The sequence below is a fragment of the Nannobrachium achirus genome (genome assembly GCF_963921795.1).
Source record: "Nannobrachium achirus genome assembly, chromosome: 17".
Classification (NCBI taxonomy): Eukaryota; Metazoa; Chordata; class Actinopteri; order Myctophiformes; family Myctophidae; genus Nannobrachium; species Nannobrachium achirus.
This window is the reverse complement of record NC_137824.1, coordinates 50,842,474-50,859,878: the sequence shown is the minus strand read 5'-3', so window position 1 is coordinate 50,859,878 and position 17,405 is coordinate 50,842,474. Positions and strand designations below refer to the sequence as shown.

At 43.7% G+C, this 17,405-nt stretch overlaps 1 protein-coding gene across 1 annotated transcript in view; it reads right to left on the bottom strand.

Annotated features, from left to right (window-relative positions):
* The window catches only part of LOC308302538 (cathepsin Z-like), a gene marked incomplete at both ends in the record, with an annotated part of 28,018 nt that extends 11,982 nt beyond the window's left edge, over positions 1 to 16,036 (bottom strand). The window contains one exon of the mRNA XM_080746794.1: positions 15,934 to 16,036. Coding sequence (XP_080602920.1) covers positions 15,934 to 16,036 — 103 coding nt within the window. The remainder of the gene's footprint in view (positions 1 to 15,933) is intronic.
* Between the last annotated feature and the right edge of the window lie 1,369 nt (positions 16,037 to 17,405).

Genomic DNA, 17,405 nt, shown 5'->3' with positions numbered 1-17,405 from the left:
GGGTTACAGCTTAGGCAATTGGCACTGGCCACTGGGTGAAAATTGTTGGATAAAAAATGTATATAAAGAAATAGCATGGCTTAGTTATAATGCCATGCATGTTTCGCTATGATATTGACAGACCTTGATTGAAACACAGCGGTTAAATGACATCATATATGAGGCACATCTAATATAGACATCATCATATACAGCTGGATATCATTTCACTGTGGTTCACCAGTGGCCATATTAAAATGGGCTGAGCATCTTTTCTCAACCACTCTCACAGGCCATGGAGTAGAATGAGCACATTTGAATCATGTATGTTTCACAAAATAGCTTCTGGGAAATGCACATTGCACACCAAATCCTGCCTGAGCATATCATATGCCTCTCGTCTCCATGGAAAATGTTATCAAGATGCCATGTTAGATTACTACTCTTTTTCTTGTCTTTTGTTGAATTGTGACTCAATTCAAGCAAGAGCTATCTCCCTCCTGTTGAGTGGCCTTGACAGAAGCAATTTCCCAGTTCTAATCTAAAGATTTCTTCATTGATGTGATCTACTAAATACTATCCGAGGCACATGGCAGCACCAGATGTGTCCCAAAGACGTAGAGATTATTTGTGTTTTGGGACTTCTGAAGAAGCAAGGGCAAGCTTGAGATGAATATTAATTTCACACTAAAGAATGACTAGCCAGGCTCATCTGACTGGATGATATTTTTTCCAGCTCCTTTCATCCTGGCACATGCGTATGTAGCATTTTGTGTCAAAAAGAGACAACCAACGACTAAACCAAAAAATGTATTCCCATGCTGTTTCTAAATTACCCCTGGAAAGACAATAAAGTCACTATGGATATATATTATTTCTGAAAGTCTTTGCTTACAAAATAAGATCTCAATTTCAAAATGAAACAAAGGAGGCTCTTTGACAGGGGACTATAAACATGTCAACAGATTGTGCTGTTGTACCTGTACAGACTGCCCCGATACAGGAACACATTGTGCAAACGGCTGACCGTTTTCTCCATCAGTCATCAGGCCATCGTCACAATGTTTGTTATGCAATGTCACATTCCACTATGAGTCCTGATGCTCTTTTGAACAGTAAACCATTTAGGAAGGGAATTCACCATCTTGCTCAAGGACACATCGCTGGCTTAAACCTGTCAATATCTTTCAGGCAACACGGGCGAATATAACTTTCATATGACCATTTAATAGGGAAGACATCAGACAATCTACTGAGGGAAGACAGTGTTTTAACAGACAGGCATCACTGTTTCATTTGGAATAAATCTGTGTTGTGCAGGCTGTTTTCTCCATCTGTTACTTTGCACTTAAAATGAAGACAGGTGGTCATCAGCCACTAATTCTCCCAAGCTCTGGACCACCATACATGACGGCCGAATCATTTTGCAGATAGTGATCCAAAGCAGCGTGGCTGCTAAATATTCAAGCTCATACATATGCATGACATGGCTAAACATTTCCCCGCCGACACCCATTAGTTGTACACTCACTTCCAGGAGGGCCTATTTAGAGAATTTGCATGTGGCCATTAGTAGATTAATCACGAGTGACAGCTGAGGGAGCGTTGTGGACCGGAGACCGACTGTGCGGGAGCCAAGATGGACCCTGACCCACATGTATCTGGTAGATAACTTGGCCTGGATGCTTTATGAGATTCAGATGATTAAAATGACCCATTTTTCTGGCCTCGTGAGCTTAGAAAGATAGAGAGACAAAGGGAAGAAAGTCTTCACAAAAAAACGAATCATTTTGTATTTATTTTGTATTATTATTATTACTAGAAGCTGGGCCGCCCTTTGGGCGGCCCAGCGTCTAGTCGGCGACCTGGCCAACTCGGAACAATGTAAATAGGGAATGAATGCCCCGCCCTTTAATGCAAAACCCATTATACCTGTTTTCATAGGACCCGTTTTGACCATCTGTCTGCCTGTGTCCATTTATGCCCATATATGGAGATATCTGTATCTGTCTGTCTGTCTGTCGGCGTCCATTTTATGTCCATATATGGAGATCACTGCAGTTATAGTTCTGGGTCCATTTTATGCCCAGATATGGAGATATCTGTCTATCTGCGTCCATGTTATGCCCATATATGGAGTATCTGTCTGTGCCTCCAACTGTGTTGCAGACACAGTGCCGGTTCCCCCTTTAATGCAAACCTCATTATACCTGTTGTCATAGGACCCGTTTTGAACATCTGTTTGCCTGTGTCCATTTATGCCCATATATGGAGATATCTGTATCTGTCTGTCTGCGTCCATTTTATGCCCATATATGGAGATCTTTGACCATCTGTTTGCCTCTGTCCATTTATGTCCATATATGGAGATATCTGTATCTGTCTGTCTGCAATCCATTTTATGCCCATATATGGGGGCATTCATTTTATGCCCATATATGGAGAATGCGCGTGCCCGTGGGACGAACGGTTCTCGAGATACGCGGATTACATACATACATACACACTCACAGAGATTTTTTGTTGACTCATGTGGCGTACGTGATGTCAGAGCCTTTTATGAAGTGATGTCACAATGAGTCAGAGCTTTCGCCGATTTCCTCCGGAACAGCCTGATGTCAACAATCAACCCCGCATAAGGAGATTCCGAACGTTTCGCGCCGGTTCGGGAAAACTGTGCGTCGGGTCGGGTCGAGACCCGGCACTGCACTCCGTGCCACGGCGGGGAACGCGCGTGCCGAATCTGAAGCCGGTGGGACGAACGGTTCTCGAGATACGCGGATTACAGACACACAGACAGACAGACAGACACGCAGAGACTTCTCGCATTTATAGATAGATTATTAGTGACTGTGGTATTTGTTTTCCAGTGATTGAACTAGCAACCATTTAAATGTATTCCATTGTCACAGTCAAGACTTTGCCTGTCTTGTCTAGGTCTTGTATTTCTATCTGATATGTTCTTGTTCTAGTTTCCATGGTTCTATGTTCTATGTGGCAAATACCCCAACAACAACTATATGCCAGTCTTGATGACACATGACCCCATAGTCACCACTTAATGTGTATGATGTTGATTACACTCCACAGCTACTGCACTCGCACAATCACTTATGTATTCACTTTTATGCAGTGGTGTAATTACATTTACTCAAGTACTGTAATTATTTTGAGGTAGTTTTTACTTCACTGGAGTTTTCCAATTTTCTGTACTTTTACTTTTTCTTTTAAAGATTTGTTTTAGGCTTTTATGCCTTTATTGGATAGGACAGTAAACTGGCAGGAAATGGGGGGAGAGATGGGGAGCAATTTGCGGCAGAGGTCGTCCGGATCGGGAATCGAACCGGCAACAATGCCTATGTGGCAATGCCTAAGTGGTATGTGCCTGGACCAGTAGGCCAGCAGGCACCCCCTGTACTTTTACTTCTACTCCACCACATCTTAGAGGCAAGTATTGTACTTTTACTCCCCTACATTTATTTGAAAACTTTAGTAACTAGTTTCTTTGTAGATTATTATTACAAAATACACAGTAACCACTTCAGCCCTATATACAGTACATACCCAAATAGCTGTACATAGGGTATATAGGTAGCCAATACTTTTTAATAGTTTGAGTACTTTTTCCACCACTGCTTTTATGTCTGATATCTGCCACTAAATGATGTCTCTCACCTGCACAAGAGACTCACACTCTATATCTGCATGTGCTGCAAAGGTTTCTCTACTTGCACAATAAGCATTTCTTATGTGCTGTGACAATACATTTGAAGTTGAAGTTCTCTAACATTTTATTCAGATGTTTCACATAAACCAAAATCTTCAAAGGCATGGTTGAACTGCGCTGCAAATGTTCCTTGAATGTATTTTGGTTTAGGATTATGTGTTGATGTTTGTGCCACGGTCTCACCTGCTGAGCCACCTGCTGTCGGTGCAAATGGTAAATTAAGGTTCTTCTACCATTGCACTTATAACAAGGCACTCTGGGGAGAGAGAGAGAAAGACGGCAGAATGCCTCAAAAGTCAATCTAAATGTCAATGTCATGCTACAAACGGTCGCCTTCTTCATTTCCTTTCCATTCTCAGTTTCTCACTGATCGAGTCAGGACAGCTAAAATATCTAAATGCCACATAAATAATGACATAGGATATGAAACATTGATACACTAATGTGACAGGGAGCTGTTTTCTAAGAAATGACATCAATAAAAAACAGACCCCCACACGAATGTGCAAGTGTGTGCGAACGTGCATAAGCGTTTGCACATATTTCCATAAACATGCACGCACAATCTCACGGAGAGCAGTCAGGGGTGTCGCACGAAATTCTGGGCCCTGGGTACAAGGATTCACTGCCTTATTTTGTGCTTTAACTATTGAAAAATAGCAGATGTACAAGCTCACAGTGCGGTACCAAGTGCCGCGCTGCGAGCTTGTAGATCTGCTAGTCGCGAACATTTGTCTTTGAATATTTTTTGAAAAACCTATGTTTCTATGTCAGTGGTGCAAGTCTCTGAATACTTCAAATCCTTCTAAGGTTTTTTGAAAAACCCATGGTTCTATGTCAGTCTTGCTCAAACCTTTTCATGTGAAGGACCCCCAAAATTATTATGTATTTGGCCACGGACCCCCATCTCAAAATATTTAGTTCGAGGAACCTCCAGAAGCAAAATTTTGAGTTACAGACGTTTGCTTAAAAAATACAGAAAAGAAAGAAAAGATTTGCACACATTTTCACAACTTTTCAAAAATAGCAGATCTACAAGCTTGCAGCGTGGCACTTGGTGCCAAGATGTGAGCTTGTATATCTGCTATTTTTCAATAACTAAAGTATAAAATAATTAAGGCCCCTCCACATTGGGCCCTAGTACCATAACTCAGTCCCACTTACCCCCCCCCCCCCTTGTGACGCCCCTGAGAGCAGTACACAACATGTGTATACAGTGGCCACCATCATACATTTTCAGACCGCATGCCAATATCGCAGTGTAACAACACGCTACATCACTCATATCTAGGGCTGTCACTGAAAATAATTTATCAGCGTCTATTTACAGATGGACTCCTGATCTGGCGTTCCAATTTACCTGTTGCTGCCGGAGTGCACCAGTGAGGGAGGCTAAAATTGGAAACACCATTTCACCAAGCGGCCCTGATATCAATCATTCATACCTGTCAGAGTTAGAGAGGCGGACAGGGAACCACATACAGAGATGGGAGCAGGGACGTGCTGGGCCCCTGATTCAGCCCGGGAAAAAGAGTTGGAGAGGCCCTCATTGCGTGTTATAGAGAGAGATCTCTCTCTATAGCGCTGCTGCTGCTACTCAAAGATTTGCCATTTCAGATCATGACAAATGACAAGCCAGTGGGCCAATTACATGAATTAGGCCTATATTTCGTTGTTGTCGGGTGGAAACCTTGTATGTCGAAAACCGTTTGTTATGTATTTATCATTTAAAAAAATTATTGAAACTAGTGAAAACAGCCGATCTACAAGCACACAACGCCTCGCGGTGCGAGGCGTTGTGTGCTTGTAGATCTGCTGTTTTCACTACTTTTGTGCAAACAGTTTAATATTTACTTTTGTGCAAACAGTTAAATGTTTTCCTCATGGCCCGGCCTGGACCGACCGAGAATGAACCGGCCATTCGGGAGTTGTCCCGCTTTTCCCAATGGCCAGCACATCCCTGGATGGGAGGAGGTAGAGAAGCTCGGGAGACAAAAGAGAGAGAGGGGGGAACGAGAGAGAGATGGGGGGAGAGAGAGGGAGAGAGAGGGAGAGAGAGAAGGTTATGCAGCTGTGCGGTGGCTGTATTTATGTAACAACCAGCCCTGAGGCCAGCTGGATACTGATACTGTGGTATGATATGAGCTTCATCACCACTGAACAACCTTGTAACATTATACCTCAGTTGTACCACATCTTGGACAGAAAAAAGAAAAGAAAATACCACTATTTCCCGTCACCCCGGTGGGTATTACTTAACATGTTTGTCTGTAGTTTTTCTTTTCTTTTCTTTTCTTTTTTCTTTTCTTTTCTTTTTTTTTTGGCCTATGGTTTTCTTCAGAGAGATGACGGTAAACAATGGCAGTGATATAATAACAAATGAAAACATAACAGCTCCTTTCAGTTCAGTTTCACATAGCCTAAGCTACCAATCAAAAGTCTCAACAATAGGCTCTAAATCTAATGCTTTATTCATACCAATATATCGTCGTTGTCGGGTGGAAACCTCGTATGTCCAAATCCGTTTGTTTTGCATTTATCATTTTAAAAATGATTTAAACTAGTGAAAACAGCAGATCTACAAGCACACACCGCCTCGTGGTGCGAGGCGTTGTGTGCTTATAGATCTGCCGTTTTCACTGATGATGAAGCAGGGCTTTGCTTTGCAAAAGAATTTACACATTTTAAACTTGAAGATACAAGGTTTCTGCCCGACAGTGACGATATTCTACTTCCTCAACTTGGCTCCGGATCTGTAAGAGCACAATAATAACTACTCAACTTTAACCCATTAAGACCCGAGGTGGATTCTACAAAGGTCTTCTAAATCAGCAGTTCTCAAACATTTTCTTTCCAAGGACCCCCAAATTGATATTTGAAAATGATCTGAAAATGTTTTGTGCCAGGGACCCCCCAGAAGAGAAGATACAGTTGCAACTTGTGTTGGTGTGGAGTGGGCTGTCAGTTGTCAGTTGACTGATTTTCTATCCAGTAAACAGATGGCTACCATTGCCTTCTAAAGTTTGTGTATGTGACCTGACGGTTGCTTATCTCCCGATTAGGGAGTCTTACTGGTGTTTCAATGTAAAGTTCGATACATTGCACTAGTGGCGTAACTTACAGCAGGCCACAGTGCTGGATAGTGGATATTATGACACACACTAATCATTAAGCCTAATATATATTTAAATGTTACAGTTTGCTATAGGCTATACTAGCAAAGTAGAGAGTTCAGAATGAAAGAGATTTATTTGATGGGAGTGGGAGTCCTTGTACCGGGAGTGGGAAGGGATGGGATTCTTTTTCTTTTTTTTACTCGGGATTGGGACGGCCTCTAATTTGAACCTGACTGGGGTATTTCTGTGTGCTCCGGTCGCCCAGCCCAAAAAATAACATCCAGGTCTTGGACATAATCATGTCGCTGCCCTTGACCAACACGCTGGCCTTAGAGCCGCAACTGGTCCCCCGGCGCTGCTCAGTGGCTGCCCACATGCTCCTATAGTTAGCATGGGTCAAATGCAGAGGACGAATTTCCCCACAGGGATCAATAAGGTATAATAACGTAACATGGCTGAGATTAATGGCAGCATGGGTGGAATGCAATGAGCCAATGAAAACATGGTACCTCTGGCTGTGTTGTTGGATGTTCCTTGACTCAAGGGCCCGATTTACCCTCAAATATAAAGATGCTTACAGGAGGGTGGGGGGGGTTAGAAGGATATTTGTGTGACAGCTGAGAGCAGAGAAGCTGAAAGACATGTTGGAAACGTCAAGGTCTTTGCATCACCAAATTTATTTCAGTCAGTAAATCAATTAATTATATGAGAGCTTGCCTTGATTGCTGATTAACGCCATAAACAACCGAGTTAAAATGAGATTAAATGTTATTTGTCTGGAGGAACAAACACTCAATCTCAATTTTGCTCCCCGCTGAACAACCGACCACAGGGACAGAGATCGTCCTCCCCTGCCGGCTGCCCAAACGTGAACATGGAACAATTGTGGCTAAGCTGGAGGCACCACAGAGGAATCAGTTTCCATGGTGGTGGGTAGGAACTTTACCCCTGTACTACCTGGAGAACCCAGTCCTTTTTAAAGATATTTTTGTGGCCTTTTGCCTTTATTGATAGAGTAAGTAGTGGCAGACAGGAAACGAGGAGAGAGAGAGACGGGGAGTGACATACAGCAAAGTTTGTTAGAAACGGGACTCGAACCCCCAATGCGTGTATTAGGAGCCTAGGTGCCCGGACCGCTAGGCCGGCCCGAACCCAGTCCTTTTATATGGGTGCATCCCCCCATTCCAACATGCTGCCATTCCGACATCCCCCCATTCCGACACTAACCCTATACCTAACCCTAACCCTAACCTCTGTGGAAGTGCCGCCATGCACTCAGACAATTAGAAGTCAATGTTGGAATGGCAGCATGTCAGAATGGAGAGCGCCCCCCCCCCCCTTTACATAACTAGGGGCGCTATATGCAGCTTTCTAATATCCTTACAACTAATTGACAAGCCAGCTCATGGTGGTGTTTAAGCATGTCATTGATAGACTCTCACACCACTGCTTCTACAGATTCCACCTTTTGCACAAAAATCGCGCATTTTTACCCGAATGTTCCTAGCTGCTTCTCCTGAAGCTATGGTATTTGCACGATGTACACTTTGTAGAAAAGTAATGTGTAAGTTTACTGAGCATATCTTACCCGGAAGTTCTCCTACGCAATTTTCGTCACGAAAGTATCAGGTTACAGTTTAATTCAAGCCTCAAGCAGCGACGCAGCGAGACTGCCCCCCCCCCCCCCCCTTCCTCCGAGAGAGAGGGAGAGGGAGAGGGAGGGAGGGAGACAGTGAGCTGGAATATAGGCTAACCCTCTCCCACTACTTACATTGCGCGTGGAATGGATCCAAGTACAACATTAACCTCTATGCTGGATGTGTGAATCACCTAAAAACAGCGATGTTTGACGAGACACACGTGTGTTTGTGTAGTCCGTTAATAACAAGCATGGTACGTTGGTAGCGATACTTTTGTACTTTTACTTGAGACCTGAAGTTGGGAAGTGTTACCGAATATGTGTCGTGTTTCTATGCGAGTCTAGAACGTAACTCGACAAGTGTTATCCTTATGCATAGATTAAAAGCTGCCATTTCATTTGCCTTGATGTTGAAAGTGAACACGTAACGTGTGAAATCAGTGGTGGACATTTTATACTGAAGTAAAAGTATCAATGAGCAGAGTGAGACCAGCACAACAGAACAGAGTAGCTCAAACGGGACCAATAGTAGTTTGTCAATAGACAGTGTCCACTCTTGCTGTAGCCTCGCGTAATTCATGAGTCCCTGCATGGGCTATAGTGCGCACACATGACAGATTTGGTGAGAGGCTGATAGCCTATTCATTCACTTCACCTATATACCCAGACAGTACAGCGACATAACGCCGATACCTACTCAACCTCTGTAACAAAGGAGGTTTGCTCATTGGGATGATGCATTTGCGACGTCGCTTGCCACACGGCACGGATATTTTTAATTTTTCAACATGTTACACCCATAGAGTTATAATAAGTAGGTGGTTACACCACGGACAACCGCTTTTCGCTCGCGTCGCGTGTGTGAGTGAGTGAATGAGTGAGTGTGCGTTAATGCCTCGGAGATAGAGAGAGCACAGATACAGACAGCGTCTATAAAACTGCGTGAGTATGATGTTTTAAGCATTGTTTCCCAAGTACTGTGTCAGTGGGTCTCGACCCACGGGTGGGTCGCGGAATGGGACTGTGTGTGTGTGTGCCAATGTTGTGTATTGTAACTGCGTCTTCTATTGCAAACAGTGCTAAACTCTTCAATCAATCAATCAGTCTAGATACAACAACCTCGCAAATTTGCCTACAGCCCCCCCCACCCCCACACCACTCAAAAGTCCTCAATTCAACATATAGGCTACGTCAGTAAAAGTACAAAAGTATTGACTGTCAGCCCAGACTACACTGGACACCTTACACAATTGTTCCTGTTTCCTGAGTTATTGGTGTCCGACCAAGTGTGCCTTTTTGTTCATGATAGATATTGACAATAAGGTATTGAAAACATTTTAATCTGAATTAAAACCTAAACCCTTATGTTGATCAAATATAGAGCAGTCCTGCCTGAGCGCCCCTAAACCCCTTATGTTGATCAAATCTAGAGCAGTCCTGCCTGAGCGCCCACAGGGCGCGAAGCCTTTCTAGTAGTCCTAAATTGTGCTGATCAGAGAAGTGGTTACTAAATTATGTCCAGATGTTACATTTGTGACATCCAGCCACTGTCCACACAGTCACCCCACAAGACAATTTTAATATTGGATGTTAAATGTAACCACATAAACCCTTGCATCCCTATTCTGGGTATGTCTTAATAGGGAAGAAGATGTGGAAATATGTGAAAATATATAGGCTCACAATGTGTGGCATTTTAATGCGTTGTGAGCTTGTACAGTACACGTAGAACGGTGTGAGAGATTTGGTGTAGAGGGAAACAAGCAGGGGCCCAAGTAAGCAGACCCTGGGTAGGTGGTTAAGCAGTAGTGCGTGAAATTGTCTGATAACACGGAAAAGTCTACGAATACACTCTGCTGCAGTCTTCTGATGTACGAGACAGCGCCGTAAAAACAACACAAGAATGAAGGGGGAAAAAAACTACCTCAAAAGGTTATTTTGACAACCTATTTTGGTTCTCCTGAATTTAGTAATGGAAAAAAGCCTCCTGACAACGTATCAAATCGTCACTGTCGGGCAGAAACCTCGTATCTCAAAGTTTCAAATTTGTAATTTTTTCGCAAAGTAAAGCCCTGCTTCATCATAAAAGGCTGTCGCACAAAAGTAGTGAAAACAGCCGTTCTACAAGCACACAACACCTCGCGGTTCGCAACACCTCGCGGTTCGAGGCGTTGTGTGCTTGTAGATCGTCTGTTTTCACTAGTTTAGATCATTTTTAAAAAGATAAATACAAAACGAACGGTTTTGGACATGCAAGGTTTCCACCCGACTACGACGAAATGCAGGTGTGTTTCTCTGACACAACTAATCCCGGGTTTTACTGCCCCCCCACCACCCCACCTCTACCCCCCACCCCTCCCCTTCAAAGGGCCCGCACGGCCACTTGAAATTCTTTGCTGAAAAAAGACTCCGGAGCCTCAGAAGGATCCTTTAGTCGTGCAGAGAGGAGAGGGGAGGAGCTGGAACTCCATTTAGTCTGATTTCCTGTCTTTAAAAAGGATGAATGAGCGGCTTTAGGCCATTCAAACTGCCCTCACCTATAGCCCTGTCCGTTTGATCTCGGCAACAGGACTGCCGACAGGTTAAAAAAGAAAGGGCCCTTAATGTCAAGGCCATTCTTAATGAGTCGCTGGGCTGGACAGGACCAACCACAGACGTTCCTTTTAAAAAAATGTAATCCTCCTTGGGCCCTTATCAAAGTGACTTCCTGTATGTTTTGCTTTCATCTCTCTTCACAAAAAAAACCCAAAACGAAACGGTCCGGTCGTTTTTTAGGGAATACTTTGATGACTGGAGTGTTACATATTTCCACCCCACCCCCAATCTTATAAATCTAATTCCGTGTGATGTTAGGGGGTCTGGAGTTTAATTTAAATGCTGTAATCGGGTTAATGTTCGTCAGCATTTGCTAATCTTGTTGAACACGTTTTGTTGTTGTCGCTGTGATGTGGAATAATAATACAGATTGGAATGGTCCAGCGACTGCAGACAAATTAAAGAGATATCAAAACTTTCTCAGTGGCTTTTGACTCACAAAATGCATGATGATAAGCGGCGGTCTGACTTCATAATAGGCACACTGCATGGCAAAGCACGGAAATGTAATTTAACTTCTCAGATCTCTTATTGTCATCATTTGCATATATATATGCTAATCAAGCATTTCTAAGGATATGGGTGTGTACGGAGAAGAGGTTTGGAAAATGTACACAAACGCTGACACGCCACTGCAGTATCGGCGAAAACAAGCCACGGAATACAGTATTACCCTGTCGTTTTATAACCGAAATACGAGCAAATCTCCAGTTTCACGACGCATCGACCCAGATGCCGCTGGGCCATTCAGCCAGGCTGGGGGGGCTTTTTGTTGCGGTGGTCTCCTCTAGCAGGAATCTTCCACTGCACTAGGCAATAGGCAGCCCTCCTTTGTGTCACCGTACTCCCTCGGCTCTGTTCCACCCCTTTGTTTGCTTTGGTGCTGTTTCCACGGCGACTGAGCCCAGGGCCCCCAATCACAGGCCCGTAGCACTGACAGGCGGGTGGGGGGTGGGGGGGCAAGTGATGGCGGCTGGGCGTTGGGGAGGAAGGGGGGGGGTTGGCGTGCACGCACACACGCTCGCACACGCAAGTTCACCTGCACACACAGTCACACACGCGCACTCAGTCATACATGAATATATGCACATCACGCACACACGCATGTATTGTGCATCCTCGTAGTGGACTGATACAATAAAAAGATGCTCATTCATGAACACGCATGCACACACACGCGCGCACGCGCGCACACACACACACACACACACACACACACACACACACACACACACACACACACACACACACACACACTCATACACACGGGTATGCATGTGGTGACACACAGACACATATTTAGTGCTTGCCAACCCATATGTTGCACGCGCACAGCTACAGGCCTTCAGTTTCCATGCTAATAACGTGCCCCCGAGTCAGCCGCCATAAATCTCGCGGTAGCGGGATGTCACTGACAAAGTGCCCTTGTGATAACACCACGGCTAGATGTTATTGTGCTGCAACGCAGCGTGTGACAGGTCGGAATTTCTCCTGTGTGCCTCTCTCTCCTCTCGCCTTCCCTTCCTCGTTTACCTAGCTTCACCTGGACCTCGTCCGCTTGCTGCCGCCACCATCACCGCTAAAAATAGATCTAGGGATTTTGTCCATAGCCTGGAGATGTGGAAATGCTAACAACTTTAACCCTGGCATCCCTATTCTGGGCATGTCATTAAACTTCAGCAAAGCCACGAACAACCTGAGAGAAAGGGCAAGAAGGGCCTTTCAAGGCCATCGAGGGCTTTCTATGCCGTCAAAGGGATTAAAATCTGGATAAAGATATTAGACTCCGTTATAGAACCCATCTCCCTCTATGGTTGCAAGATGTGGGGTCCCCACCACAAACAATTGAGAAATGGGGCAAACACCAAATGGAAACTCTGCAAATCTATCCTCCGCACCAAAAGGAAAACAACAAACAATGCACGCAGAGTAAAATTAGGATGATACCCGCTCATTATCAAAGTAAAGAAGAGAGCATTTACATTTTATAACCTAAAAGAAAGCGACCCAGAGACATACTCCATAACAAAGCCCTCACCCACAGAGAAAGCCTAAAGGGATGCCCCCTTATTAGTCAGTTAGTTCAGGGACTTGGTGCACAAACACAAGCACAGCTGCCAGAAAACCCACTGGACTAAACCAGATTATAAGGAAACAAAAAGAAAGCTACCTGACATACTGGAAAGAGACAACCCAAAACCAAAGCAAAATGGAATGCTATTGAGCCCTAAATACAGAATATACATTGGCAGAATTGCTGAGCACTCTGACTGACCCATGCAAAACTAAGGAAAGCCTTTACTAGTGGTACAGACTCAGATAACCCAGCCTCGCAATAGAGAAAGGCCGCCACAGACAGACCTCACTCCCAAGGGCAGACAGACTATACAGTACAGTATGCACTAGGGGTGTAACGATACATTTTAACAACGATATGATACACATCACGATAAATGGTTAACGATACGATACATGGAAGATATTGGTTCATTCATGGCGAATTGGCGATACGATACGATTCGATTCAACGATTTAAAATCGATATAGTTACTATTTAGCAAAGAAATGAAATCTGTGTAAAACGTGTAAAAAATCTATTATTATGGAAGTAAACGCTGTGATTATCTAGCAAATACATGGACATTATATTTCAACACATGGACAAACCCACCTTGACATGAACACAGAGATTACACACATTTATCGATAGACCAAGAGTAGCTACAGTATATGGAATGGAAAGGTAATTAGACCCCCATTTTTCATTTTCCCTCTTAAAATACTGCCAAATACAAGGCACGAATACTTAGTTTCCATACAATCAATTATTTGTATTGCAAAACGATTCTTACCACCATCCCACTATACCAAGACATGAGAGACACATACTTCCCACAGATACACCCAAAGTAGTCAAGCGGGAAGTAGGGGCATCATGCACCCCCTGGAAAAGCAATCAACACATCAGTGTTTCTAGATTGGACAGAATGTCTACAAAATGATGAGCTATGTTAAAAAGTTGTAAAAATGTCGCATATGGGCCTATACCATTTCTATGCAAATTAGTGCATGGGTTTTTAGAAAGTCAAATGGAAGTGGGTATAATTTAGCATTAACTTTGAAAGGGGTTATAAGAATCTGTATCCATAGGCCCTTTTCCACTGCAAGGAGGAACCAGAACTTTCCAGAACCTGAACCTAATTTTTTTGTTCTTTCCATTGCGCACGGCCTGGTTTCAGACAAGGTTCCAGGAACCTTCTTTAGGTCCTGCTCCTGAGGTAGAACTAAACTTGAGTTTTGGGAACCTACGGGCGGGACCAGCAGCGTTGTTGCTCTCAATTCTGGACCTTCCAGGTTAGGTCTGGTTATATGGAAACGTAAGCATAACTTGGTCCTGGAACTCCACAGGTTCTGGAAAGTTCTTCGTTCTGGAAAGTTCTGGTTCTAGTTCTCGGTCGGTCCTACAGTGGAAATGGGGCTCATGTTTGTGATAAACATCAGAACAACAGAAACAACAGAAATTCATCTATTACCATGGAGCAGCCATCCCCTTACCAAATGCATACTGATTATCCGTTTCTTGTTCCCCACACCAATGATGAAGTGGGTGTCCTTGCATATCTTATGGAATGGATTCAGAACCCCCGCAAACCCCCAGCTCATATTGGCTAATTTATATTTTTTCAGGTTTTCATGCCAGGTCTTCTCAACTTTGATTGTCTCCCAGGAAGTTTCTCAAAGCAGAAGTGTCAGCGCTGGGCAACTGCCTGCCCAGTTGAGCCCTTTGCCCGCTGTTAGGCTGGAATTAATTCTCAACTTTGATTAGCTCCCATGAAGTTTCCCAGAGGCGTTTGGTTGGAAGTAATTGAGAGGTGTCAGAAGAAGACACCTTTATAAACACATTGGTGAAGAAGGCTATTGGTGAGAAATTATTTTGCAGATGACAAAAAAAATTGGCATAATAATAATTGGAAACAATGTGATTATATTGTAATGGCAGCACTCATCACTGATCACTTTAAGCATACTGTAGTTTCATTGTGAACCTTGACCTGCAAAACATAGTCTTATTTGCAATATTGGCTGAATTGTGAACTGTTCTAAGAGTTAGCCAATGGAATACAACCACCTTAAGGGCTACTAACCTGCACTATCTGTACATAGTACGAGTAGACCTCTGAATATGACCTTATTATATCCCACAATCCCTCTAGGCCCAGATCAAGGTGACTTGAATGTGATAGTCTATAACCTTTTTTGTCTCCACACACATATTTGAACATCAGCTTCGCTGTGCTCTATGTGAGGCTGTTGTTACCACTTACCAGAGGGAGTGCATTGCAGGGCATTCCCCGAGACAGTACAGCATCAGGGCGCGTCTGTTACTGCAAACATGCCAGCATTTGTCGTCTAAGACGTTAGCTTCCATTTTATTACACTTTACTGAGGTTAATTACATTCCCCCGAATGTCTGATATTACTGATAATATGACCCATAACAATGTTAGAACTCCGCCACCTTGCACTGACTAAATACCTCCTGCTGAAAAGAAAGGATTATGCCAGAGAGGGAAAGATGAGAAAGGTAAGAGAGGTTTAATTTGGAGCCTTTCGTGGATTAATTTGGCAGTGCTCCATATTACTAAGACAGTCTACAGAACACAGGCTCAGAGCAAAACCCTGATTTGAGCTGTGATCAGTTTTTCTTTTTTTTGTTGCCCTGAACAAAGGCTCTAATGGTTTTCAATCATATGGCCTTGTGTTTCAGGAACTTTCCCCAGTTTGTTTGGGACTGTAATTCCAATGCTTGGCTTCAAAGGGATTTTGAAAGGTGACCGCATAGCGCAACCCCATATCCATCCTCACCGCCCCCTCACCCCCTCCAGCCTCTCCTCCTCTTCCCCTAACTCCCCCTCCCGCCTCTCCTCCCGCCTCCACCTTCAACTCATTCTGTTGCTGGTCTGTATTAGCTGGCGTCATAGCAAGGTGCTCATATTGCAACCTGCTGATGGACTTGCAGCCGCGTTGTGATGTCTTCTGACCTTTTGTCAACTTTTTAATCATGTGCTGAAGCCCCCCCCACCCCCACTCACACCACCAAGTGCCAAGATGCTAAAGGTGAAGCTTGCTGGGCAATATGCAGTTGATTTCAATGAAGCACGTTTAGCTTGTGCCTTTGTGATTGCACACACGTAGATTAAGCCTGGGCACAGTGAAAGTGTGTATGTCTGTATGCATGCAAGCTGCGTCGTATTGGTTTCTCTTTGCCTACACGTCTACAGTGAGCATGCTCTTTATGTTGTGCAGCAGGTGACTGGAATACTGATGTCTTCAGTTTCTCTGTGCAGCACCAACAGCCTCCCTCTGTCTCTGGAGAGGTCACATGGACCAAATGTGCATTTCCTTTTGAAATGGGAAGTGCAGATTAGGAGTCATAAAAAGACATGGTGAACTAAAATTCACTTTGGATGTTGCGGGTGTTTCTTTCTGCAGAAGTAGATATTTTTTACAAAAACAAATCGAGTTATATACTTTCAAGCTCAGGGGGAATCAAATTCTATGTCTGATGTCTTGAATTGAATTACATCAGAAGCCAGAGATAATAACAATGTGAGATGAGCGAAGATAGTTTGGAGCTCATGTTTGTCTCTGTATCGTTCAGGATTGGAGCACAGAATCCTTAATGTTAGTTTAACTAAAATGAGCCTATATCATAGGTCCACTCTTACCCTCTTAGAGTTAAACCAACACCGAGGATTTCCTTGTTGTGAGGGAACTGCTTGACTGTTCTCAATTAGGTTCCCAGCCATTTTCATTAAACTCTGACTGGCGACGCCAATGAAATGGAAGGACGGGACACATTATGTTGGCACAGGGAACACCAATCAGGGCTCTTAATGAATGTAAGACCTCAACTCACAACTGTCTGTGCCAGCACCGGGCTGAGTGTAATTTGCATAGTAATCCATTTGCACAGACATTTTTGGAGGCTTATAAAGGTGAACGTTTGGCTCAACGCGCTGAATCTGCCAAGTTATGAAAAGCGGTTGTATACAGTTTTAACAGAGAATATAAAAAATAAAACCACGTACGGGTCCAGACAGGTGAGGTGATACGATACTATACAGTACGTCAGATGTATTGACATCCTATGAGACGGACCCTTTAATTACTACACGGTTTTCTGGCCAAATCCGCTATTCACTAAAAATCCCTTCTTTGCTTTGTTATGCCTTTAATTCAGAAGCAGGAGGTGGCAAATAAAAACAGATTTTAAAGAATGAAAGGGGGATGGGAGACGCAAAAGGAAACCTTTACATTAATTCAAAATGTAAGCTCTGATTATTCA